This window comes from Nothobranchius furzeri, chromosome 18, assembly GCF_043380555.1.
Source record: "Nothobranchius furzeri strain GRZ-AD chromosome 18, NfurGRZ-RIMD1, whole genome shotgun sequence".
NCBI lineage: Eukaryota > Metazoa > Chordata > Actinopteri > Cyprinodontiformes > Nothobranchiidae > Nothobranchius > Nothobranchius furzeri.
In genome coordinates this window covers 32,276,890-32,304,391 of record NC_091758.1, presented here as the reverse complement: position 1 = coordinate 32,304,391, position 27,502 = coordinate 32,276,890, and the positions used below count along the sequence as shown (strand labels likewise).

The 27,502-nt window shown below is 41.1% G+C and overlaps 1 protein-coding gene across 1 annotated transcript; it reads right to left on the bottom strand.

Annotated features, from left to right (window-relative positions):
- On the bottom strand, positions 1-27,318 carry tmem63c (transmembrane protein 63C). Its single transcript, XM_015970136.3, has 23 exons — positions 27,231-27,318; positions 16,421-16,646; positions 13,772-13,851; positions 12,811-12,898; positions 11,268-11,305; positions 10,583-10,725; positions 9,884-9,935; positions 9,686-9,794; positions 9,539-9,612; positions 9,325-9,405; positions 9,128-9,248; positions 8,815-8,948; positions 8,614-8,736; positions 7,767-7,920; positions 7,576-7,682; positions 6,938-7,024; positions 5,378-5,443; positions 5,143-5,305; positions 4,947-5,052; positions 3,181-3,348; positions 2,994-3,106; positions 2,826-2,900; positions 1-1,549 (listed from the first exon to the last, which is right to left on the bottom strand). Exons 2-23 carry the CDS (start codon positions 16,628-16,630, stop codon positions 1,316-1,318), a joined length of 2,526 nt encoding a protein of 841 aa, XP_015825622.3. The 5' UTR covers positions 16,631-16,646; positions 27,231-27,318; the 3' UTR covers positions 1-1,315.
- Between the last annotated feature and the right edge of the window lie 184 nt (positions 27,319-27,502).

Below are 27,502 nucleotides of genomic sequence, written 5' to 3'. Positions count from 1 at the left end.
TAGAATTGCTGAAATGTTTTTATTGGCAACATTTTCCTAGAAATAGGATGTCAACTTTTTTCTAAACATTTTAAATTAAATTGAAACCCTTCCTTTTCTTTTTCTGTTTAAATATGAAACACTGCGAAAGCCAGGTTTTAGTCATGACCCACAAGCTTGTTTTAGCATTTCAAACCTATTTTAGACTTTATATCAAAATGTTTTCTATTCCATTTGGTTTTCCTGATTGTCTGTTTTTCTGAAAGCAAAACCACACAGAATAAAGTCAGCCTAAAGAACACAAAAGACAAAAAATATATATAATTTTGTTGCTTTCTATAAAAGTGCAACATAAAAGTAGACCTTGACGAGAGATGTCTTCGTCCACCACACCAGATACACTGTAAGAAATAAATGTTGAATTTACTTAATCAAGTTGTGTCGACCGATTGCTCTAAACCTAGTTATGTAAATTTTAAAACTAATATACATTGTTATAGTAAAAGTAAACATATATTACTCTTTATATTTAAGCAACTAGGTTAGTTTACATAACATGTTTAAATAAATTCTACATTCCCTTTCTTACAGTGTATTTACAACCAGACTCATAGCAACAAAGTCAATTAGCACTTTTCCAAAAATATTAGGCTATTAAATAAGAAAAGAAATACAAATGGATTATGTACAAATCCCTATCAGAATATTTAACACCCCCCCAGCCCAACTCACAACATCAAATACATCAAAAATATTGTAGCAAAAATAGCAACCTTAAATTGAAAGAAATTACAAGGAGCTATAGGCTCAGAGAAGCTGCTTTACGCCTTGGCGGTGAGAATATGCGACAGTACATCTCAGAGTTGCATTCGGCCCTCCGTCTGTCTGCTCTCTCGCTGCAGATGGCTTCACAACTCGCTGCCCTCACTTTCAGTCTCACAGAGGAAGCACATATCACCCATGGCCGGACCACTCTGACAGTCTGCCGGGGCAAGCCTGCTCACACCACCCACTCAGTAGGGAACTTTCACCCCCCTCAAGCTCATGTTCAAGAGGCACAGCATGGACGTCGTCTCTCCAATTCCACCTATTTATCTTGCAAATGAAGCCAGCTGGAGACAGCTTTAGGAGTTTGCATTATTTTATCTGTACATTAGCTTGTTGTTATCGTTTCTCGATGTGCCTTTGAAACATTTGCTGACTTCTTTAATTCTGTTGGGTTCAGCTCCAGTTTTCCTCATCCCTTCAAAAAAGCACATGCTGCCTGAGGGGGTCGGTGATGAAAATGCAGCATTCCAGCATTGAACTCTTTAGTTTCAGGGGGAGGGGGTTGGTGTCACTGGAAAATAACAGGGCTGCCAATGAGCGGGCTGGAGACACAGAGGTCCGCAGGGTCCTGGAGCTCAGTCTCACGAGTCTGGGTGTGTTCCTCTTCCTCAGCCTCCCCTCCCGCCACTGGGCCGTGACCTGAACTCTGGGAACTCGCCATGGCGCCGTATCCGTGGTGAGCTGGAGAGGGCATCGGAGTTAAAGCCAGCTCCGGCTCCAGCAAGACGGACGCTACAAACAGCTAAAGGAGACAAACCAGCATGAAGGTTAGGACCGTGTGACTCACTTAAACCGAGTGTCCAGAATCTGGATTTGTTTTCACTCCTACATGTAATGTGGGGCAAAAAAGGTTTTTGGCAACCAAACAATTGGGCAAGCTGTCCAACTGAGTGAGAGAGTTCAGTAATTTTCATCACAGGTACAACTGTGAGAGACAAACTGTAAAACAAAATCCAGGAAATCACGTTATATAATTTTTTTAAAACAATTTATCTTTATATAATAGTGTTTCCAATCAGCCTCCAACCTTCAATACAGCCAAGACCAGAGAGTTTAAGTACACCAGGGACAAGTTTAGACCCCTGCACTTGACTAGGATGAGCTGATCTTCAACAGGCAAGCAGCCTGGTGAGAAGAGATCAGCTGTTGAGGCAATTATTGGAAAATGTTTGCAAAAATCACTGACAATCTCCCTTGACCTGGGGTTTCATGCAAGATCTCACATTCTGGGGTAAAAATGTTAAGGAAAGTGAGGAAACAGCCCAGAACTAAAGGTGGGTGGTGGTGGTAATGAGGTGGTTGTTGCTCAACGACCTAAAAAAGTTACACACAATGATGTCATGGATTAAAATCCTGTAGCGCTCCAAAGGTCCTCTGGCTCAAGCCAACATGTGTCCAAACCCATCTAAAGTTTGCTAGAGATCATTTTGATCATCCAGGAGGAGGATTGGGAGAAAGTCATGTGGTGAGATGAGACTATAATAGAACTGTTTGGTATGAACATCACTCTCCAGGTTTGGAGGGGGAAGAATGCTGATTTGCATGCCAAAAGCTCTACTGTGAAGCATGGGGGTGGAAATATTATGCTTTGGGGCTGCTTTCCTGCAAAGGGACCCGGACGACTGATCCGTATTAAGGAAAGAATGAATGTTGTCATGCATCGTGAGGTTTTGGGCAAAAACCTCCTTCCATCAGTGAGAGCATTAAAGATGAAACATGGCAGAATCTTCCAGCATGACAGTGATCCCAAACACACTGTCTGGGAAAAAAAAAAGGAGAGCTACACAAAATTCTCACAACTTCCAATGTTCTAAAGGTCCAAACACGCTTTTTTCTTTTGATAATTCAATATTTTAAAAGATCACTTGTTATGCAGCCACGCATTAGGAGCCAGTCATAGATGAGCTGCAGACTTTGTAGCTCATCCTACACTTGAACAGCCTTCTCGATTCATATCAGAAAAGCTCAGAAAAATTATTTTAAACTAATTGAATTATCTTTTAAAAGCTTTACTGTACGTTGGAGGCGGTGGTGGACGTTGTGGCGGTCCTGTCTGAATCGGTGAACGTTCCTGCAGCTGCTTGATCTGACATCTGGAACAACAACATGAAAAATATTGAAAAGAGATGATTTGTTTCCTTGTTAGTGCATATTTGAATGTGTGTGTGTGTGTGTGTGTGTCAGACCTGGTAGCTTGTTGACTTGTTTGGCGTCTTTTCAAGGCACATGCGGAAAAGATAACAGGCAACGCAGAAGATGAGAGACACAGATGTGAACAAGGTGATGGGATGAACTGGACCTGTCACGGTGCAGAAAAACACGTTTAGCTTTGATTGTTGATGTTACTTTTGAGCATCAGGAGAGATAAAATACCTAATCTGAGTACTGAGAAGAAGAGCAGCCAGAACATGCAGAGACTGGGAGCCACGATGACCTGACTGATGGCTGCTCTGTGGATCTTCTGGTTGAGTTTGGTGGGAACGTATGCATAGTAGATGTTGTATCTGTCCACCATGTGTTTCAGGATTACATAAAGAAGACCTGGATAGACAGAAAGAACAAAATTACACATATTATCTCTTTTGTTAATGATAGTTATTAATTTGTTTTATGATCGTTTTTTGTGATCTTTCTTGTCTTAAATGATCCTTATGAATAAGGAGTAAGGCAAAAAAGTTAATGCATCTAGAGCACATATGTCAGACTCAAGGCCCGCGGGCCAGATGCGGCCCGCGGAGCATTTTTATGTGGCCCGCAAGATAAATATCAAAAACATATTAAAACTGGCCCGCTGGCCGATTTTACCGCAAAGACTACAACTCCCATGATGCTTTGCGGCATCAGCGCGGAGCCGACGCGCCCCCTCCTTTGTGTTTTTTCCAGCGCCTGCTGCCGGTGTCTGCAGCTCCGCTGTCTCGGACAAACTAAACACTCCTCTCACTCAGCGCCGAGTTCACTCAGCTATTTTCTGACGTTGAAGCCCAGAAACGGAGATTCTAGGCGCTCAGTAACGTGTACATGACTAAAAGAGAAAGTTTTCCAACTAACGTCCAGACAGAGCTGATATAACTCCAGCGAACAGCGACACGCTCAAACCAGCACGACTCTGTGGTTGCTGTCGTGTTTCCTCCCCGACACACAACAACGTGGTCAAGCTGCTCAGACATGTTCAGCAACACAAACCTATGTGAGCACCTGTTGTCATCTAATGTTGTCATTATTATGATGAAGATGAACAAAACAACAGGAGTCTCTTCCTCAGCTCAGATCAACCCCATGATGCAGGTATCTGGCTGGAACAGGAACATGAAAGTTAACAGGTGAGATGTTGCATTTTCATTTAAGATAAAATAATATTTTTATTTTGTTGTTGGCCCATGAGAAAAGATTTAAAAGATTTAAAAGATTTAAAAGATTTAAAAGATTTTAAAAATGCTGATTATACCACAAGTAATGAATACCACTGATGCCTTTTATTTAAAACTGACTTGCTCGTGTGTAATTTGGTTATTCCTGATTCAGTGTTAATGCAGAAATATGTTTGTTTCCAAATTTAAAGGTTCACAATTGCATATATGTTGATAAAGAAAATGTGCAAATTTGCCGTCACTTTTTCAAAAAATATTAAGTTTGGCCCTCGACTCCGTCCCTGAGTTTCATTTTGGCCCCGTGTGAGTTTGACACCCCTGATCTAGAGGGTTTGTAAACAAACTTTACTCACTTGCACAAAGGGAAGACCAAACTACACAATTAAAAAAAAACATGTCTAAGGTCTGCTTAAAAAACATTATTGTTCTGCAGCTTGGAGCAATATGGTTTCACCAAAGGTTTATGAGATAACAAAAACGACAGGTGAAGATTGTGTGTAAGCATAGTTTAGGTCCTACAGAAGTAAACAGAGTTGGTGAGCTTCGGGCAGAGACAGGAGCAGAGTGGGCGTCTGGCTTGCAGATCGCCGTGTCTGAGTGTCTGGGACTACAGCAGCATATTCACACAGTCTGCAGCGGACTGGCAGGCAGAAGAGGAGCGAGGTTGCAGTGTGAGGAGAAATGAAGCGAGCGTACGCTCACACACACATGCACGACTGAGGAGGACATCAAAGAACCAGGTGAGATGATCAAACAGAACACACTGCTCACCAAAGGGCGCGATGATGGGACATGTGATGCTGTAGGTCATACTGACAGCAAAGATACACATGGTCCACGCATACTCCAGACCAAACTGAAACTCGTATGCTTGACTCTGCAGAAAAAACCCAAAAACAAATTCTATCAGCTTTTACATATTTTCATAGAAAAAAAGGCATTAAAGCACAAAAAAAAGGGACCAAACCCTTTTCACGTGAATCCGCTCAGCCTGGGATTTTGCAAAGCAGAGGCGAAGGGCGTAGACCGTCAGCGCGGGAATTCGAAGCAGCTCCATGGATGTGCCGATCAAACTGGAGGTGATGACGTAGTTCACAAAAAACGCTCCATTGTCAGGAAGAAACACACACCTATAAAGAAAAGTCATTGCCACAGCTGTACTTCCTCTTAAATTTTACTAAATTAAAAAACAGGAATCTCACTGGAATTTGATCTCCTTTTCATCCAGGAAGTTGACATCAAAAAGCCAGGCGAAGAAGAGGTCGAGGCTGAACAGACAAAATGCGACATTTAAAGGATTACATAAAATGTGAATTTATTAGGTCATCATATAATGCTGTGACAGATTTGCCCTCTTGCAGGTTTTTGCTGATTTAGCTTTTTTGTCACACCTAAATGTTTTAGATCAGCAAAACGATAACCTTTCTGAAAGAGAAAAATAAACCCAAACCATCCCGATCCGTGGGAAAAATAAAAGTAGCAAACGGTCCTGAACCTCAAGCATCAAAGCAGCCACATACCATCACACTACCATCACCATGTTTGACTGTTGCTGTGTTTTTCTGAAATCCAGAGTTAGTTTTATTCGAAATGTAATGCCACACACACCTAAAATGTTCCTGTTAGTCCATAGAATATTTCCCCAAAAGTCCGGTGGATCATCTAGATATTTTTGCCGAATGAGCCTTTGAACATTCCCATTGATTCAGTTTCCTTCCCAGTCTCTTTCTATCATCAGATCATGAACTCTGACCTTAGAGGGGACCTACTATGAATTATTTCTTTCAGTTATATATATAGTAGTTCTGTGGTCTATAAAAACATGCTTATAAAGTTATTTAATCAAAATCCTTCTCACGTGAAGCGTGAGGCCTGCAGTGTTTTGGATGTTGTTCTGGGTTCCTTTGTTCTTGAGTTTCTTTACAACAGGGTAGGTGCGCTGCTTTTTGAGATCTTTCAGCCTAAAGCTCGTTTCACACAGAACGCTGGATGGAGGCGGTCTGGTTTCCAAATGGCTTGCGGACGAACTGCCGTTCACGCTGACTGCAGCTTGTGTTCTGAAAGTCTCCAGACAACACAACAGCATCAAATGATTCGAAAAGTTGACAATACATTTTAAAATGTACCTGTAAAATAAAGAGATCTACCATACGCCAAACAGAAACACCTGTCTTTAATGATAAAATAAAACCTGGCTAAAATAACATACGTTACAGGTTTTATTTTGAAATAACCCGGATGCACCTCGGTAAAGTGTGTTTCACTTCCTGTCTGGCTCACGTCATTTCTTCAACCTCACGAAAACCTCCATGCCAAAATTTTCCAGAGCTCAGCATCTAGATCCGGTGTGAATGCTCCGACTGGCCTCAAGGACCTTTGATCTCTGTGGGAACCGTACGGAAACCGGACTGCATCTGTTCCACATTCGGTGTGGAAGAGGCTTTAGCCATGTTGTCAGACGGGTAGACAGGGATATCGCCTCTGGGTTGTGAAGCTGAGCTCAGCTTTCCAAATAATGTGTCTAATCACAGCTGATGTTTGATTTAACAGGGGAACTACTCTCACACATATGGCCAGGTCGGTTGTGATCGCCTTGTTCTCTAAATAAAGCACCATTTGAAAACAGTTTTTTCTATTTACTCTGGATCTTTGTGTGGTACTGAACCTTGTTTGCTGATCTGAAACAGAGTGAATCTGGAAGGAGGCAAATGCCTTTTCCCAGCAGTGTACTAGTTTTGTGAGAGAACTTGGAGAAACTGTACCTTGACAGACCGAGTGAGGGGAGGATGATGACCATGAACACCAGCAGCAAAAAGCACTTGTGCATCGTCACCTGGTTCTCAACAGACCTGAGACATCACAAGATTATGCATTAAGCTAGAAAACGTCCCAGCCTCCCTCAAACGAATACATTTCTGACTGAAAATAGTTTCAAATGAACAATCAGCTGATATTAGAGAGCTGCAAGATTGATTCTCAGTCCAATAAAATAGTTGCATTCGGTCCTTCACACATCACGCCTGCACACAAACGTTTGTGGGGGTGGTTATGTAAAGAAAGGGTGCTTATAGGTGAGGTTTTCTCCCAATGCACAGTCGCTCTGCCCCTCCTCCTCCTCCTGCTGGTCACCACGTGCAGAGCGACGGCGCATGGCGACTACAGTGCATATCATTATTCTCCCATGAAGGTCTCTATGACAACCTGCCCGGAATATAATAGAGCAGTGAGAGTGACGGGGAGAAGGAGGGAGAGAATAAAAAGAGAAAGGGGGTAAAATTAAAGAAACATAACTAATAAATTAGGAAAAAAAAGGAGGGCAGAATGGAGCAGCTGCACACAGACGTCTGTTTGATAATGACAAGGATCAGTCTTTTAATTTCAGAGTGTCAGGGGTGAGTACCTGGTCCAGTGGGACTCAAAGAAGGCGGAGTAATAGACGATGAAAGGCAGCAGCACTGAAAACATCCACAGCAGGAGGGTTGGAAGGAACTGGGTGATAACTGGGCTCTGCATCCAACAGCACACTGGTTAGAAACAGAAACTGGGGCCAAAACATGACTCTGACATCGTTTAAAGCAGCGGACATCTAACCCTCAAACTCTCCATGGGCCTGGTGACGTTGAACTTATCCATGGTGTTGACGATGATGGCGGGAGTGGTGAAGAAGAAGAGCAGCAGGAAGAGGAGGATGTTGAGGAGGACGCAACGGAGCCACCAGCGTGAGCCACACACCGACAGGTTTTCCCTAATGGGGGAAAAAATCAGAGCATCTGAACGTTTTGGATCTACACTCCGTTCTCCTTCTGCTTTACAGCAGAAATGCGCCGGAAACCAGACAGGCTGGAAAACAATGTTCCTGCGGAGCTCATCTAAAACTGGTCGCATTGTCCATCTCATGTAAAAACACATCCATAAAGACCAGAATGTGGTGCAAAATCAATGAGGAATGAGGCACACACAACACATTTCAACACCACTTTAGCCCTTCGTGTTCATTTCTGTCGTTGCATAACTAGATTTTGATTTCCAAGTGAAAAATTCTGAACTGCATCCAACCTGCACAGAAACCTGGAGTTTTGTAGAAATCCTAAAGTCAGTCCCTATTATATGATATAATGTAGGCAATAGCCGGCAGCCATTTTTTTGCAAAGCGTGCCCCCCATCCCATGGAGCCCTCTGCAATTTGACTTGACCGCCGCTCAGCTGTTGTGTAAAATTAGATATTAAACTCAAAAATGGTGTGTGTGTGTGTGAGTTTTCTTTGGGTGTTCTGGTATCAATGCATTTGCATGAATGTTTCAGTCATGGATTATTTATGCAATGCATGCTGGGAAAGGCTACAGCCAATCACCACCAAAAACAGGATCATAAAGTATCGAGCTTTGCTGAGTTTTGGAAAACTCTACGGCTAAAGTTCTGTTTAATTCATGCTACTCACCAGATGATGTCACTGGGAGCAGGTGCATAGCTGACACCCCACTTGTGCGATTGCACCACTGTGGTGACGCTGGACTGCTGAGGTCTGCGTCGACAGTGCACACGACTATAGTCCTTCACAATGCTGGAAGGCAACAAGGAAAAAGTTGATGCGTTAACTCATGCATCAACGCTACAAACCTTAAAATTGCAGCTCGCTTACACAGCTGTCATCCTCTCATCTCGAAAAGTCACAAAGGCGATGCCCAGCCTCTTCATGGTGATGCGGTTCTTCTCGGCGTTAAACTCATCAGTCCGCTTCTCCTCTAACTCGCTGTAGTACTGTTCTGCATCAACCTGCAGAGTAATTAGGAGCTCAATTGGTTCATCTTTCATTACCAGACACATTTCGTCTATTTGCACAAGCAGGAGTACTGTTGCATGTTTTTTTTTTCACATCTGCATTGCAGCGCCATCCTGTGGTGAAACCATTATTTTACACCTCACTGAATGATATGAGCTGTGACAAAACTAACCTTTTCAAAGCCACATATGTCACAGCAGAAGATCTGAGCGCACGGATGGGTCATGATCATGACCTTTCCTTCCTTTTGGGCCTTCGTGGTGAAATACAACCTGCCTTTCATTGCCTTCCGCCTAGAAAACACACCATCATCAGGAACAGGTCCAACATTCAGAAGCGGTTCGCTAGATCTGTGAAAGTTTGCGGTACCGCTCCAGGTCCAGCTTCATCAGCTTGTGGACATCAAAGCAGAAGCGGATGTCGGTGACGGTGCAGCTGGGGTAGGCCTCACTAGTGGGTGGAGAAATGGAGACAGATTTTAAACATTGCAGATGTGCAAAATGAAGAAGCAAGCTCCCCGATGGAAAACTTTTAAGAGATTTAACTGGACTTAACAATAAACTAGAGAATAAAAGGTGTGTACTGAAAGTGTTTGGTGATGAGTCCCGGGTCGGAGATTTCTCTGGGGATGGAGGTGATCATCAGGGTCCTGGACACCTGAAATAAGTTCAGAAATATGAGTTTCTTTCAAATAAAACACAAAAGTTGGTTAAAATTCCACTTGTCAGACCTTCTCATCTCCTCTGAACTCCAGCTGCGTTGAGTGGTGAGCCATGCACAGCAAAGTGATGATGAAGTAAACCAGAGCAAAGATGCTGTGCAGCCAGAGAAAGCTGTCCCTTCAAAGCACAACAGGCAACCTCATTTTTATTCCTAGTTCTGTCTCGTTTCATCAGATCTGAAGTCATTCCTGCTACGTCACACTTACTTTGCGCTAACGTTAGCCAGAGTTGTTCTTCCAAAGTTTTCAGGACCGTCTCCTGTAGAAATAATCACACATGACATCTTGGTTTCTTTGCGAATCTCCATGAATTCTGCCTCACTCCTGGCTTAAATTGTGAATCCTTTTGTTTCCATGGCAGCCTGTGTTGGGTTCATTTAATAGACCAGGGGGTGACACACTGGTCCAGATGAAGGTTTGTCTGAACAGCCCAGTTTCCTCACAGACCTCATAAAGCTCCTCTCTTCATCCTGTTGTGGAACAGCGTTCCCAATGCTTCCAAACAAAACAATCTGCCAAAAGACTTCTCTGCTGCTCTTTAACAGCTGATTATGCACCAACTCACCCCTGACACCTACATGTGTGTCGCAGGAGGAAATGAGATACTTTCTATTACCACAACCTGACTTATTTAGCCACTTCTGTGCAAGATGCTCCCTTAATGATTATTAATTTTAGATAGTCATTTTTAATGCCGATTCCTGTTTTGTAGGAGAACAGCAGCTTAGTCTCATTTAGGTTAAAGCTGCATTTTCTGTTTATTTGCCCGGTACACATTTTCCTTCGTGAATGTGTGTTCCTCTGTCTGTGTGGTCTGTCCCTCCTGTTCTTTAGAGTCAGACGTCTCTTGAGGTTAAAGATTTCCCTGGATTTTTGCTTTAAATTATACCGTGAAAACTAAAATACCTTGAAGATTCCCAGAAAAGTTGACCGGAAGGATGACGGCCAAAGACAGCAGGGACACCACTGTCATGAGCAGCAGGATGTGGCGCTGGAAGGACAGGTACGTGACGGCGTCAATGCCACATTTGCTACGGATCTCCTCATCCCTGCACAAACAAACAGTAGGGAAACTTTCTGCACCTTAAAACAAAGAAGAATCCTGTAAATTGTTTTTTTTTATTACACAAAACCTGCATAACGACTATTATCACAGGCAGTGATTGGTACCAATAGTCTGTGTGAGAGAAGCTGTGGTTACTTTCAGCAAACCCAGTGTCATAAAATAGAAAGAGGCAGAGAAGAAGAGCATGTACGAGCCCACACATTGTGAAATGGCAGGGTGGGTTTACAATGTCGCAGAGATCCTTGGGTGAGCCGTGGGTACAAAAGCTAAAAACAGAATCACCCAAACGCCACCATGATACTATGGAAACCAAGGCAAGGACAAGTTTTACAGGCCTAAATCTGCAACGTGAAGTCAGACTTGAGCAAATATCCAACAGAAAAACCACGGCACCAGCACCAGCGGTCATATGGGCCCAGACGGGTTTACCCTGCTGCTAAATGGGCTACATCATAGACTTTACATTAGGTGGCGACATCAGACGAAATGAGAGGAGGCTAAAATTACTTCCTTGTGGTGACTTACTTCATATGGTAAAGAGATGAAAGCCATGAGCAGAAGCCCTGGAAGAAGAGCAGATTTTATTATTAAAGACACTTGCAGCCACTTCTACAAACATCTGGCTGCATCTGTGTGTGTGTGTTTAATCTGCGTAAGGTCAGCAGAGTGACATGGAGGTTTAACGGGGCCATCCTGGAGCTGTAATCAGTTTGCTGCAGCCTCAGCTCTGTGTGGGCTCAGGCCGACGACTCCAGTCTGACTATTTGACTTGCAGTGTTATAAACATGCAGCAAGTGACCTCAGTCTATCACACAGGTGTCAGGGAGCCACAAGCAGTTTGGCTGAGTCAGCGCAGCGCCATTTCAAACAACTGGATTGTATTATAAAAACTCAGCATGCTGGCTTTTCCTCACGTGAATATATAACTGCCTAATTAACAGTGACACTTTGGTATAATTACTGTAAATAAACGAGAGCAAGACAGGCTGTCTGTGCAGCCTCTTTGGGATTGGTAATGATAGTATTTCTTAAAAATATTTAGCAGAGTGCAGATGGCTGGACTCCACCAGTCTCCCCCTCACATGCGATGTTTGTTTATTCTAATTATAGTTTCACGGACTAAAAGGACTCCGAGTGGCACCAGTGGAGGAGCAGAGCCAGTTATTGCATGGATGTGTGTGTTGCTGCTTTCATAAGCATCCAGTTTGTTAGACTTTCACATGCAGAAAGATTTACGAGGGTCCCAGCTACAAAAATTCGTCATTATGCGAGACTCCATGTCTGAGCTCAAAGTGCTAAACTGAGATGAAAATGCACTCGAAAAAAAAAAACAAGTAAACACACATTCTAAATGTTCAAATCTATTAATAAATGCATTTGTGAAGTTAATTGAAAAATAGTCAAATAGGCCATTTTTTTATTGAGGGATATTGTTCAAAATAAACTGAAAATGTGATTTAAAAACTAAACAATAATCTAATTATACACACACCTTTTGTTTCCTTGGTGATAAACCAAAAGACTAAACTTTCTAAATTAAAAATAAAAACAAATAAAACTAATGAAATGAGTCCTAGAGGTGTATTTTAGACCAATACATTTTCTGGATAATAAAACAAACATTTCAATGACGGTTTCAGTTCAACACCGTATCTGTTAGAATGTGTTTGAAATTCAATGAAAAAAAAGGAAACTTTTCACTCGTTTGATTATTAAAAAAAATACAATTCTGTGTTTAAATCTCAAAGTTTCAATGTCAAAATCGAGGCCAATTTTAATTACTTACAACTCATTTCTGCATGAACATAAAAACTGGTAGAATGCACAACTATAACGGCATTGGGAAGAAAAGCATTGTGTGTGTGGATCAGGAGGTTGCACAACAACAGGCACACGTTCCTCTCTGCAGCGCCGTAGCAAGTTTGCTGCAGGGAACGCCGGTTCCTTTGTGTTCCTTTAAGTTATGAACATGACTTTGAAATTAATGTTCAATGAACGCAATAATAATAATATTTAAAAAATCTGTGCTAAATACAGTCCGGGAAAAATATTGAACCCTAAAACTCACCATGTCCTTGGTCTCAGAGTCCGAGGGACTCGATTCTGAAGGAGATTTCTCTTTCTCACTTGGTTCTCCATAAAACAGGGACGTGAGACTGAGGGTGAGACAAAAACACTTGTTTATGTGTGTAGAAGGCTTGCCGTACAAATGGACCAATCTGATAAACTGTGATTGGATTAGAATTTGAGAATATTTGTCTGTGGGTTTTACCGCTGACGGTTCAGCAGCATGTCAAATTATGCAGCATAATTCAATTACTGTGAGAGCGAAGCGCTCAGAGGCTGCTCGCCCCTCTGAGAGCGGTAAAGCTGCCGTTGGTCAGGCAGAACTAATCAAGCCAGAGCTCAGCGGGAAAGGAGATGCAGGTCAGGCAGTAGAAAAGCACACAGGAGCCATAACAACAAAGGATTTTCCAAATGTTGATGGATGAGATAAGGGAAAAAAAATCATGTTTTTATAAAACAACAACACGAAAACACTGCCAATTACTTCACAAGCTGAAGCCACAATCCGGTATGTTATGTAAAATGTCTGCATTTATTTGTTTCTGAAAATAATCCAACCCTTTAAATTGTGCAACTTTTCTTTTAATCAATCTCCCAAATTCACATAATTTTGCCTAAATTAGTTCTTAAAACACAAACGTGTGTGTGTGTGTGTGTGTGTACGTACATTTTTGATTTCCCTGGAAAGTAAAACTTAAAAACAACAGATGTTTTGGTACCTCTGACCACATTCATACAAGTATAGCTGTAAAATCTGATATTCTAAAAATAAAATATCAAATGTGTGTTTTTCCTTCCACCACTGAGCCTGCGCCGCTCCCCCTCAGCAGAGGGAGCTGCTGCATCAGAGGATTTGCCCTCTGCTACCACTCCATCTTAAATGATGAAACACCCCAGAAGTTGGTTAAGGAAAATAAGATTTTATATTTTTTTCTGAGTAAACCATCAAAGGGGGGATTTACCTGTCGTTCTCCATCAGCAGAGCCAGTCGGCCGTAGTCCCACGCCGCTTTCCTCAAACAGGAAAAGACGAGCAGTAACATCTGTAAAAAGAGGAGACCATTTCAGCGCTGGTTTACACGTCTCCGTTCTGGGTGTAGCTTCTCCTTATGGTTTCAAAAGCAATACAACCATTCAGCTGCAACAAACAATATACCGTCCTCTTATTTTTACTTTCTAAAATGTGGTTGTCTTGGAAACTATCTGAGAGGTCAGTGTGCACACATGAAGACATGTGGTTGAAATCAAAAGTAATTCTGAAAAATACACGATTTAACAACAAATGCAAAAAAATAAAGAGAAATCAGTCAGTCACAAAAGTGGAATCCAAGCTAAAAACTCTTGGTGAAACATCTAGGATGGTGGTGGACGTATGCTAATGCTAATGCATGTAAATGAGTAAAAGTGCTGATGGGCTTTTGATTTTCATGGCAGCAATAAATCATTAGCTCATCAGAGCTGCTGGAGATGACAGAAGTGTTAATGGACAAGAGCTCTAATAAATGTAGAAGATTCATCCTAGAAGCTGTGAAAACACAGATTGGCTGAGGATGAGTAATGAGCTAACATTTAGCATGTTGATGTTTTCATGGTGACCAGCTCCCTGCTTGTTGTTGTTGTTGCACATCTTCCTGTCCTGAAGCATGCCCCCCCCAATGATCCCAGGCATCTTTAATTTATTGTGATTATGGAAATAACGCGGGGGCGTGCTCCCGTCACCTGGAGGGGAGCACGCTTCGACTCATCCTCGTCATTAAGAGCCGGCGCTGTGTTGGCTTGACAACCCAACAGTCATAAAATCAGCCAATTAAACGACGGAGGTGGCAGATTGGGGGCAACTGAAAAGGCCCGACTGAGGAACCGAGCCAGCTGACAGCTGAAAGCAGAAGCGTATTATTATCTGGAACACTTCCATAAAAACACGCATCTGTGTTTGTAAACAGGGTTTGTATACGCCTTTTTAACTTGACATGTTTGACATGAATATTGTGTGTTTGTTTTTGTTCCTGTGAAACAAAAATTAAGTCAAGATAAAAATAGAGACAACAAAACAATTGTTGTGTTTGGACAGTCGATTCGTTTAAAATATTTGGTTTGTTTTCAGACTTTTTCAGAAATTTCATATTAAGCTTATCCAAACATACATTATAACTTTTAGGAGTGTAACAGTTTGGTCATCAATCCAAAATGCAAAAACTGATAGAAAATCTATTGATCAAAAACACTTTTATTTTGAAAATAGCTTTATTTTGAAGTTCCGCAAATATGCAATCGCAATCCACTGTATCGATTTAACACCGTATCGAGATCAAACTAATGATTTACACCCCTGTGAGGTTGAGAACACTGGTCAGTGAAAAACACCCCCCAAAAAATCCTCTGACGTATTTAAATGTTTTATAAGACCAGTCATGACCATCGCCAGGGTAACAGCTATCTATTGAGAAATTATTACTTTTTCATAATTTTTTAAAACCTTTTTTAAATTTTTACTTGCTTACTTTCATTTAATATAACATTTAAATTGTGTCTTTGCATTAACTGTTTAACAAATCACCAAGCTGATCTCATTTTTTGCATTATTTAAAAAATCATCCATCAGTTTTCTGTCAGTGTTTGATTTTAGGAATTATGTGTTTAAAATCAAAAAGCCTCGTGACATTGTGTTCTGAACCACTTGGTGGCAGTAGAGTGTTATGTGTATACATAGAGATGCTGTGGGTGGTTCCGAGGAGCTCTTAAGAAGTGCTGCTAGAATAAAGATGGATGCCTGTATGCTTGTCTTTTATTTTTATAAAGAACATGGATAAAAAATACTGCCTGCTACTTCCAACCAAATACAAAACATTACAGATGTCACAAATAGGGAAAAATAGCACTGAACCACTTCTCACAGCTCTACTCTGACCCCTTCCTTGATGTTGGAGCTTCTCAGCCTATAGCAGCCACAGCAGGGAAGGGGTGGGGCTGGCGAGCTACGGCTTCTTTTCTTAAAGTGACAGAACCCTGAAACGGCTCATTATGTAAGGTACTGAAAATATCAAGGATAAAACAGCTGAAATCACTTCATGTGAGAGGGATTTTCTGCCAAAACCTTAATAAATGTTTAGTATCAACCACAGAACTGTTATAACTTAAGAAAAAACTCAATCTTTCCCCTTTAAAGTTTATGCTGCATTTATTTTTGGTAGCTTCTTTTAAGTTTAAGTGTTAAATTTAACACCCAGAGGTGAGGGCAGTGAAGGAGGCAAACTGTGCAAAGAAAAGAAAAATCACAAAAATATTTAGATGCAAACATATGTTAGCATGGTTTCAATACAACAAAAACATCCTCAAATCTAATCCCACCATTAAATATAATGCACAACACTAATGCAGCTTTATTTCTATCCAGATCAGAGATGTGTATCAGACTGAGAGTTCTATCTGTACCCTTCATAATGTTACAAGGTGTTTGCAGTCGAGATATATCCTTACTGTCAGTTAAGCTGCAGAGTTCCCCCCCAAAAAGCGATATCTGAGCATGAACTCCACTTGACATTTTCAGTTGCACCTCTAACTGATGCAAGCATGCATGTGTGCGTGCGTGTGTGTGCGTGCGTGTGTCTGTACCATCCAAAGCACCACGTTTATGAGGAGGACTGTGGGCACCCCACCAAAGGGCAGACCCTGGAGGACGCTGCTGCGAGAGTGTGAGCGGAAGCATCTCTCTGCCGTGCTGTTTTCCTCCCCGAATGAATCCAAGAACCCCAACACATCCAGCTCAACGGGCCGGGCCTCTGCGGGCGGCGTCCTGGTCTCAAACAGCTCCAACTGCGCCATCAGAACTGGACCATATCTGACAAAACAGACAAAGACGTGCACTTTGAATGATATTTTCCACCTTTTTTTTTGTGGTATTGCACACATTTGTTGCAAACGAATAATCAGAAAAAATAACATAAAATCCTCTGCTTTGTATTAGCAAAACTAATAAAACAATATTTTGGGATTTTTTTTAAAATAAATAGTTCATCAGTATAGTACAAATGCGTTCAAAGTGGAACTTTACACTTTCTGCGACTCAGTTTTAATCACCAGGGTTTCTCTTTCTGTGCAGTTAGCCTCAGCAAGAAATAATCACAGCCCATTAAAAGCAACTGTGTCAGCTAATTCATCTAATAAATTAAAGTAGGGATGATGGAATAACTGATACATTTCAGGTCTTTAATCAATAAAAGTGATTCCAACAACCTTGTTTAACAGAAAACCATAAAACATGGTGTTTTTGTAGTTTAACTACTCAGATTACAACTCTGCTGTTAATTACTTCTCCAAACATCACAAATTCTCTCTTTTTCTCCATTATTCTGAGTTATGAGCTTATTTTCTGAGGAGAGGGATTTGCTGGTTGAAGCTCTCAAAAACCACCAACAACCCATTAAACAAAGGTTTTGTCAATGAATATATAATTTTTTACCTTTCAATCGAGATTTTTGTTCTTTGATACTGATATTAGGTCTCAATCTGCAGAAATGGGAGCTATACCCTCCTCTTCCTCTCCTTGATAACATCCCGCTACAAACCCCAGCGTTATTGGTAAGAAGGTAAAAGTGAAACCACCTCACAGATTGCAGAATGGTGGATAAAGAACCAGAGATTTGAAACCAAGTACTGCCATACAAATCCAATCCGGGATGCTCATCGGAATGTCAGCCCCACATATCTACTTGTGCCAGATTTCAGAATGAAATCCTGCCTTTCCTTATTTATCAGATGTATAATACAAGACTGGCATAAGTCTATATCCACCTTGACTTAGACCACTAAAATCTAATTTGTTCTTCCTTTAAACTAAATTAACCTTCCTGCTAAAGTTGGAGACATCACCTCCAGGCTTTCTTGAGGAATTGCAATAAAAGAAAAGACAGCATGAAGATGTAGTCAAAGTTTTGAACAGATTGTTGATGACAGTTTTATCCACTTTCGGTGTGTTTACAGTCTGTGGAGCGAGCGTATAGGATGTAATCATTCACACCACCATGACCACAGAAACCAGGCCTGAACCATTTCTCCTCGAGCCAAGCGCGTTAATCTCACTTCCAATCAATACGGTCCCGACTCACAGCTGCCCATTTTGTGTTCACTCCTCTGTGAACAAACAGAGGAAATGGAGCGGCAACTGCGCGCAGACAAAGCTCTGCATCAATACTGCAAATTCATGTCACTAATAGATCTCGGATCAGATTTCATGGGAAGAAAATAGATCATGTTTCATAGTAAATATTCATGCATCCTCACAAGAGCTCAAGATTAACAGAGATCAGAAAACTGGACCAAATCTTGGTGTGATTTCTCACTAAACGAATTATGTCACTTCCTGGGAAACGTTTACCAAATGGCGCTCGGTGTGCAACAGAAGCCTCGGCAGCACGTCTCATGTAGGAGGCGGGCTGATCGATGGCGGTGCTGCTGTACATCACTCACAGAGGTCTTAGGAGAAGAAGCACAAAGACACCACCCTGAACTCCTCGACCAGCCCCTTTAACACCACTCATTTCCTGAAACTGCATAGCTCATGGTCAATATTTAGATTCTGTCAGGCAGCTTCTGAACCTCCTCGAGGAGATGACCGATCAGAGATCCTCTGGGGATGGATCACAAAACAATCTATACACACTCTGCCTGCCTACAGAACCGTTTCCACAGAAACACATGGCACATTTCCTGTACATCTAGTAATCTAAGCCATCGAGACGATCAGAAAATGTATTTATGGAGGAAAATGGACAAACAACAAAGACAACATTTTCATTTATCAAATAATACGGCCAAAAAATTATGATAATTGAAAGGGAACGTTTTACACGAAACTCACTAATTTGCATTTTTTTAATGCTGCCATGTGGGTTTCTGTGGTCTCTAAAAAAAACAAATGTAAAAAGTCCATCTGTTTTCTGTCAGTGTTTAGTTTTAAGAATTATGTGTCTAGAATAAGTTGTTTTAAAAAGTCTCTGTTTGTGATGTCACTAACAGAGACTTTAGCATATACCACCTTCCACCTCACCAGACTGGAGGGACAGCAGCTATACTCTAAGCTCCTCCCTGGATATCAGAGCTTCTCAGCTTATAGCAGCCTGAGCTGGGTCTGGGTGGCCGTGGCCAGCCCCAGCTTGTTTCCTTAAAGTGACAGAGCCCTGAAATGGCTCATTTTGGAAGGTCTTGAAAATGTAAACAATACAACTACTGAGAGGATTTTTTGCAAATAACTCCATAAACATGTTTGTAGAGTAGAGCTAATGACCATTGTATCCTTTTAACGTCATAACATATCTTCTTTCAATTAATTTATTTAAATAAACCTAAAGTGGTCACAAGTATGAATGAAGCCTTGTGAGTTGTTCTCTGTCGAAAAAAAAGAGCTCTGGCACTCCTGTTTCAGGAAGTAGAAGTTAGCCAGAGTCTTACTCATTAACGTGTATGATATGCAAACATCTTTCCTCTGATTGGCTAAACTCTTCCACTGACTGTTTCCTCTGCAACACTGATGTGTTATCTCAACTAATAAAACAAGCCTGAATGTGTACCGCCATGGTAAGGAGTTGCTAATGCTAACGGTTAGCTTCTACTAGTGTAGATGAGCTCTGCCCTTTCCTGGCTTCAAAAATGAACACAACCTTCCCCCTTCAAAATGGGCGAGTCCATGAATGCGAAATAACAGTATGACAGAGATCTGTGGCTGTGGCTTTTCCTGACCCGAGCGTTTTATGTCCATTTCCATCAGGAAATGCAAGAACAATGGTCGGAGGTTATTTTTAGTGCATTTCAAAACAAACCACTATAGGGAGCCTAAAGGTTGGTTTATACTTGACGCGTCCGCGAGGTTTGAACGGCTCCGCGCGTCAAAATTGCATAATTCTAACAACCACGCCCCTCCACCGCCCAAAATTTCCGCACCGTGCACCTAGGAAATTTTCTAACCACGCGGATGGTCGGACGTGGATAAACATGGCGGACCGGCAAGAACTAGCATGGCAGAGGTTCGTAAATACAGACATTTGTATGATTCAGCTCTCAAAGATCACCGTGATCTACATGTTGTTAATAATTCTTGGAGAAGAATAGCTCGCACTGTCGGAAAAGACGAGGACGCTGTTAAAAATGCTGGAATGCCATGTTGTAAACAGTAATTTCTACTTCTTCTATGGTGTAGTGTTGGATGCATGCCGTAGAGCTCCATGCTGCCCCGTTCAGTTTGGGAGAATATTGGCTCACCGCAGAGGCAAGCCGAATGAACCATAAACGCTGCGAGTTGTGAAGCGTGTTCCATCCGCAAGCCGCATCACCAAGCGGAAAGTGAATGCGTCAAGCATAAACCAAGCTTAAGTCACTTCTGCATCATGGGTCCCTGGAACAACGAAATAATGAATGCAAGTCAATGGGGCTAAAAACGTCATTTTCTGATCGGCTTTGCCTTACGCCCTGGATCGCACATATGATGTACTGCAATTTAAATGAAAACTAATCATGGGTGTTTCGACCACGCCAGATGCCAGTCATGCACTTTGAGATTTATTAGCTTGTAAAAGTTCGTAATTAGCATGACTACAAACTAGAAATCAGCATGTCGCATATGTGACGTCACCGCATAATCTCCTCTCCCCAAAGTAGCTGCTACTTACCAAATAACCAGATTTATGGAGGTTCTTTCCACCTGTGGAAAGTTTGCTGATCTTACAGCCATTTTCCCCCAGTTTTCTCCGTGTCTGGTTCGATGACATCACTTTCATGAAGTGCATTTGTAGTCCTGGACTTATTTTTCACACAAAACCTAAAACAGCATTTACCACGTTCAAAAATAAGCACGTTCTTTGTATCAAAATGCGTCTTTAAAATTCACGGACATCATATGTGAAATCCACGGAACATAACAAGCGTGATTAGAAAATAACGTTTTTAGCCCCATTGACTTGCATTCACTTTCTTCATTCTTCCGGGGACCCGTGGTCCGGAAGTGACTTAGGCTCCCTATTATACATGTTTGAGTGAACTTTAAGTTTTTAAAAATTAAATAATAAAAGATTATACATTTTGATTCACAACTTGGTAATGCTGATGTCATTTTATTTAGTTTAAATCCACTTATTTCTTAGCGTTTGACTTGCAGCATTGAGTTAAATTTGTATTATAACATCTGCTGCTAACGTTTCATATCTGCTAAAGCGAAGATAAAAAAACACAGCGGCTGTGTGAGCAGTGGCATGTGGTGGCAGGCGCGAAAATAAACACAATTATTGAGCCTTGTTTTTTATATGTTTTTTATGCACCAGATAAGCCACTTATGTTGTCTGTGATGCTACCAGGCAAGTCCTCTTCTTTAGGATGCTGAGGCTTGCAGGCTGACTTTGGCTTTGTTTCACACATTTGGATAAACATCACATCATGACTCAGCAGTTTTGTACCAAGATTCTCCTTCCCGTGTCTCCCCTCACATATAAAATCTCAAACACGCTGATCCCTAGGTATCCATTTCTCCTCAAGCTTATCCAGCTCTGTCTGCAAAGGCAATGTCTCTCTAATCCTTTCCCTCTGCTCATGTCTCTCCTCCTCCGAGTTGGACTTCCAAGCAAGCGCAGCAGATCACAAACTGACGCTTGGCGTGTGAAGCAGCGCTGCGCCTCACGTCTGCTAAACGAGTGAAATCCTTTATTTGTGTTTAGCTCAGACCATCAGGATCTCAAATGCTGAAGTCAGTAAAGGAGTCGGGAGGTGGTGATTAAATACAGGCGAGTTTAAGTCAGAGAAGCAAGAAAAAGCAAGCTCAGGTCAAGTAATCTGTTCATTGCACCAGAAAAGAAAACAGCTTGGGTTTGTGTGTGTGTGTGTGTGTGTGTGTGTGTGTGTGTGTGTGTGTGTGTGTGTGTGTAGCCACTATTCTCACATTGCAGGGATCTAAATCTGTTTCATTAGTCACTTATTAGAGATGTGTCTATTTCTACATGAAGCAAAACAACAAATCCAAAAATTTTTATACACTTTTTGTTTATGCATGAAACAAATTTAGCCACGACTAAGAAACACAGAGGAAACAAACTATTAGAAATGCAATAATACACAAATAATGGGGAAACAAGACATCCACACTTCAAAAAACACATCATTCTAAATAATGCATAGTTGCAGCTAAATAAACCACCAAATCGAGTATTTATTCCATTTGCAGCTACAGTTGTTAGATCTTCTATTACGTGACACTCAGTGAAAGCGAGAGGACATGTGGGACAGCTCGCCATCACAGCGACAGCTTCAAGAACAAGTCAACGAGCATCCGTCTCCGGACCCCATCACTCCTGCTGCTAATGATGTCAAGGTGTTACTGTACACGGATTTCGCTTCTGCAGATTATAAATGTCTGCTCAAAATCTCAATATGGTCCACACAAACTCAGTATATTAGATCCAAAAAGTAGTAAGCTAGCATTTCATTTAGAAACGAATGAGTGCAAAAATGCTGTCAATTTGTTGCAAAAACCAGTTGGAATTAAAAGCATCGTGAATCAGTAACTTATCTACTTCAGATAAATATGAATGTGTCATTGAAAAATACTAACCCTAACCCTTACAAACCTCTGGACCTAATCGTCCAGCACTTTCTGCTAGACAACGGAGGGGAAATGCTGATTCTTTAAGGAAAAAAGCTTCTTTAATCTCTGGTTGCTAAACAAACATTTAGAGTCATTGAACAACACCACCCAAGTTTCCAGCGTAAATGTATGTAGGTTCTTTTCAATAGTGGTTCAAAAGCTTCTCAGCTTTTTAAATAAAAACTAAATATCAAAACCATAAGTAAGGCTGGTTAAAGTAATCAACTATAGTTAAAGGGTAACTAGGTAGTTGTGGCTTGCTTTTAGCCCCCCTAGTGTTAGTTAGTAAAAGAGAAACTAATCTCCTCACTGTGTGCGTTTGACTTTAACACCTTAATCTAACAGCTGAAATGTCTCCTCAGCCTTCTTTAATTTCTACAGGAGTGGTTCATCACTAAATTAAACAAATCAGCTGTGTTCACGATCTAAAACATGCAGGAAACATGCAAGAAGCAGACTCCAGCATCACCATGTCAGGTCCACAGTAATAAGACTGAACCGGCACTCTGAAGTTGCAAGTGGGATATTCCGCCACAGAGGGTTGGGGTCTGACTGACATCTCATAAACCCTGTAAATGGTCATTTTTGTACATAACTGGCTCAAGAAAATGATTTAAACAAATGAAAATTTTGAATAGTGTGCCTTTATCTGATCAGTACCTACACTGTCTTGTATATATAGCCGTTTCTCTAATTTTTTACCACATTATATTATAATTAATTCATGATTATATTCTCACTTCCTATATTTGCTTATCTCTTATTTTTACCTCTTTTTTTGCACCAAGTACCGCAGCCATTTCCTAATTATGGGATCTCTCACACACATGGAAATAAAACCCTTTTAATAAATGGAATATTAAGAATCAGAGTCAGATCTATTTCTTAATATTCCATTTAACAACCAGCTTTGTCAACATCTGTGGATATTTTAACCCATTTAGCTACTCTTTAAACATTTTTTTGTGACCATTTAGGTTAAATTTGCCTCTGACGATCATTTTAAAAGTTGATTTGATTTCCAGTAATCCTCAAGACCCTCATGCTGGTGTTTCATGACCCACAGTGGGTTTCTGACTCCAACTTAAGGAACAAATGCTCCAGACCGCTTACATTTATCCTACACAGCTACATCATGTTTTTAGAAACATCACATCATTTAGTGGTTTAAGGGTTAGGGTCAACATTCAGGCTTTTCTTTTCAGTGAAAAACTTTAGTGAAGTCAAAGTGAGTTATAACTTCTGACCAAATATATCTTGATGACTAATATGTACTTCAATTCATTAGGATGCAACAAGAGTTTCTCAGCGTTGGTGTTTGATCAGACTCAGCCTATGAGGGGGGAATGGGCAGAGGTTTCACCACAATCTGTGCACCACCTGCTCAGAAAAGGAGGTTTTACAGCTGCATCTCAATTTCAGCTTGTACAAACACAAATCACTGACTGAGGTGTGTCTGGTTCTCACACGCACACGCACACACACACACACACACACACACACACACACACACACACACACACACACACACACACACACACACACACACACACACACACACACACACACACACACACACACACACACACACACACACACACACACACACACACACACACACACACACACACACACACACACTGAACACCTGCTTCCTGTTTGTCTGCACATGCTCAATTCAATTCAGTTCAATTCAAATACAAAAATACTTTATTAATCCCAGAGGGAAATTGATTAAATCAGTAGGTTCTCTTCCACTGCTGGGCCGAGCCAGACCTCATTACGACCCATCTGGTGTCGGTGATGGTTGAGTTGAATGTGAGCTCTGGGAGACGTGAACCTGACCAGTTAAATAACCGTCCAACTTGTCTGATCTAGTTTTTCTCTGCATGACGAGATTCTGAAGGAGCCCAACTAAAATCTCATCCTAAAGTTAAAAATATTTCCCTTCACTTCCAATAAAACCATGAATATTAAAAGAGTTTATAGATGTTTTGAAATTGTTATCTTATTAACATAAATATCTGCAATGCTGTTTCATTTAGGAACATTTTTGTTTTCAGTCTTATTTATAATTGACTTAAATGAATAAATCAAGTTTATTATAAACACGTATTGAAACAGCAAATATTTAGATTCGGTTTTGCTGACTGGTTTCATGACAAGAAAAACATGTTTTAATGAATCACAAGTGAGTGACATTCCAGTGAGTAACAAGCACGTTCATATTTAACTAAATAATCTAGTGAGCAGCTGTGTACAAGCTTGTTTCTGATCTGTGTGGCGACTCAAATAGAAATGTTAGGTGCATCTGCCACCACAGAAATCTATCAGGATGAGTTGACAAATGAAGATTGAAGATGATATCTGGATGGAACCATGAATGTCTGACTGCCTGCACCGCGCATCCCTGTGATGGACCCTCGTGGAACAGCAGAACAAATCACAGCTGGAATCTCAAGCAGCAGGGAGCGTTCCTTCCCTCAAGAAGATGTAAAAAAGAACAAAGCTGAGCCTGAGGTGTAACCGCGCCTGTGGTTATATATGTATATATAACCTGTGGTTATATATGTATATATATAACCACAGGTTAAACGACAGATGGAAGGTTTGCAGCTTCCAGGGGTGTCATCATTCTCGGTTTATTCCATGTTTTGTCAAGTGAGGGGGTCTTCACCTAATTGTTTTCTGACAATTTCATTTATACAGCAGCCTGAGACACGCGGCTTGGAGGTGAGTCAACTGACACGTGATGCAATCGTGGCACACACGCAAATGTTCTAGGAGGTAATTAATGCTTGTACTATCCGGGGGAACGGACTATGGAGCAGAAACACAATCCTCTTGCGGGGAAATCTACAGAAATACAACTGTGTGTTGTTTTTCATGGCTCAGCTGTGAATCATGATCCTAAATGTTTAGCGCTGTGCAAATGGCACAAACTATTACAAAAGAACAGCACAAAAACATGGTAGTGGTAGTGTGATGGTCCAGGGCTGACTCTGTAAACGATGGAGCCACAAATTCTGTGCTATAGCAGACAATCCTGATGGAGAATATCTGACCTTTGACCTGAAACATTCATGCTGAAAACCTCTCCAATGTGGAAGAAATTTAAACTATTTAGCAAAGAAGAATGTGACAAATGAGTCGGAGACTCATTACCAGTGAACAAAAAACAACAAAAAAATTTAAAATACATATACTAGTACTTTTTTCACATCCTCGTTAAAAAACTATGCATTTTAATTAGCAAGCATCTGAGATCTTCATATTTACAGATGAACTGCATTTGTGGTGTTTGCATGAGGATATTATCAGAATACTTGATTCTGTGGACAAATCTTTCCTATCCTACCTGGTCTGCCTCTGTTATTCTTGCCAAGATGATTATGTAAAGTATGCCTTGTAACATTCAAAGGTGATAACTGATGAAAAGGGTTTCTACCCATCAGCTCTAATGCATTTATTAGAGCTTGTTGTACCTAAACCTGTCAACGATGTGCTTAAACAAGCTAATCGAGATGAGCAAGAAGCTACATTCAAATGTTTTAAACATTTCCCCAAATCAAACATTAAATTGAAAATAGATTATTGGAAGTAAACTCAACCTGCCAAACCTACAAGTGCCAAATAAAACTTTGCTAAAAGCATAAAAAATTCCTCTATTTATAGAAACAGGAGCCTGGAAACAGGATGGAACTCCTCATTAACGATCAACTCTAATCATCATCATCACTGTCATTTATTCTCATCAGATGAGATCATTGTCCTCACTAACGAGGCAATTGCCAACACGAGATCTCATTTTCAAAGCTCTCTTAATGATCGGACACCTTCTGACCTGCTGAAATGTCAGAGGTCCAAATTAATCTGGCATTTTAAGAACACGTCTTTATATCTGGATGCAAATGTCAGCAGGGGTCGGGAATGCATTATGAAGTGGTTTGATTTTATTTAAAAACAAAACATATGTTAAAGGGGCTGGAGGAGCAGGAAACAGCTGCTCTACTCAAACTTCCTCTTGGATGTCAGAGCTTCTCAGCTTATAGCAGCGTGAGTAGGGGATGTGTGGGTGTGGCCCACTTCAAGTGTTTTTTTTAAAGAGACAGCGCCAGAAACAGCTCATTCTGGAAGGTACTGAAATTGTCTAGAATAAAAACTGCTGAAATCGCTTCATGATCATGTTTTGATTTGACGGCAGGACTAGTTCCCTTTAAACACCTTGTGTCTGAGAAGCCAAGAGTCCAGACTGACAAGCAGCAGTGAATAGCACATATATGCATATCCATACACACACACACACACACACACACACACACACACACACACACACACACACACACACACACACACACACACACACACACAAATAAATAATTAAATAAATAAATATGAATCAGAACTACAGCTCTTTGCAGCCCACTGAAGGCTTCATCAGGCAGCTGAGTCCAGCAGGAACAATAGGTGACCAGAGATGATGCACCTGCTTTGGGTGGAACAAGCTGACACGTTGCCAGCAGCAACATCATCATCATCACCCTCAGCAGCAGCAAGCACCAAAACCATCAACTCTCACCATTATAACACCTCTTCCTCGTATTTGGTGGCAAAATTTTTATTTTCTTCAATGCAACAATTATTAGCGATATGTCGTCCTCCTCGCTGGCTGCGGCACACATTTCAGTCTGCACACCCACCGCTGATTTAAGTTAATAATTGCGACAACAGTAGCGCCACTAATCTCCTCGGTGCGCATTTAGATCGATAAAAGGATATTTTGGCATTCACAACACTCACCCCACACGGCTTTCTGATCGCTGGCGACTTGTGTTTGTGATTAGGATGATGCAGTTTTTTTCCCTTCAAGAAACAGGAGAAACGCCCACCCACCCAGGGACCGTCTGACAATTTCATGTCCAATCCTGCTGCTAAGGAAGCATCACCCAACACTAACACGTTTGAATTTATGTGATGGGATATGCACACACAATAAAGGTATGTTTTCTAATTAAAAAAGGTCATTGATGCTTCAGACTAAACTATTAAATAATTAATTAGATATTTTACTT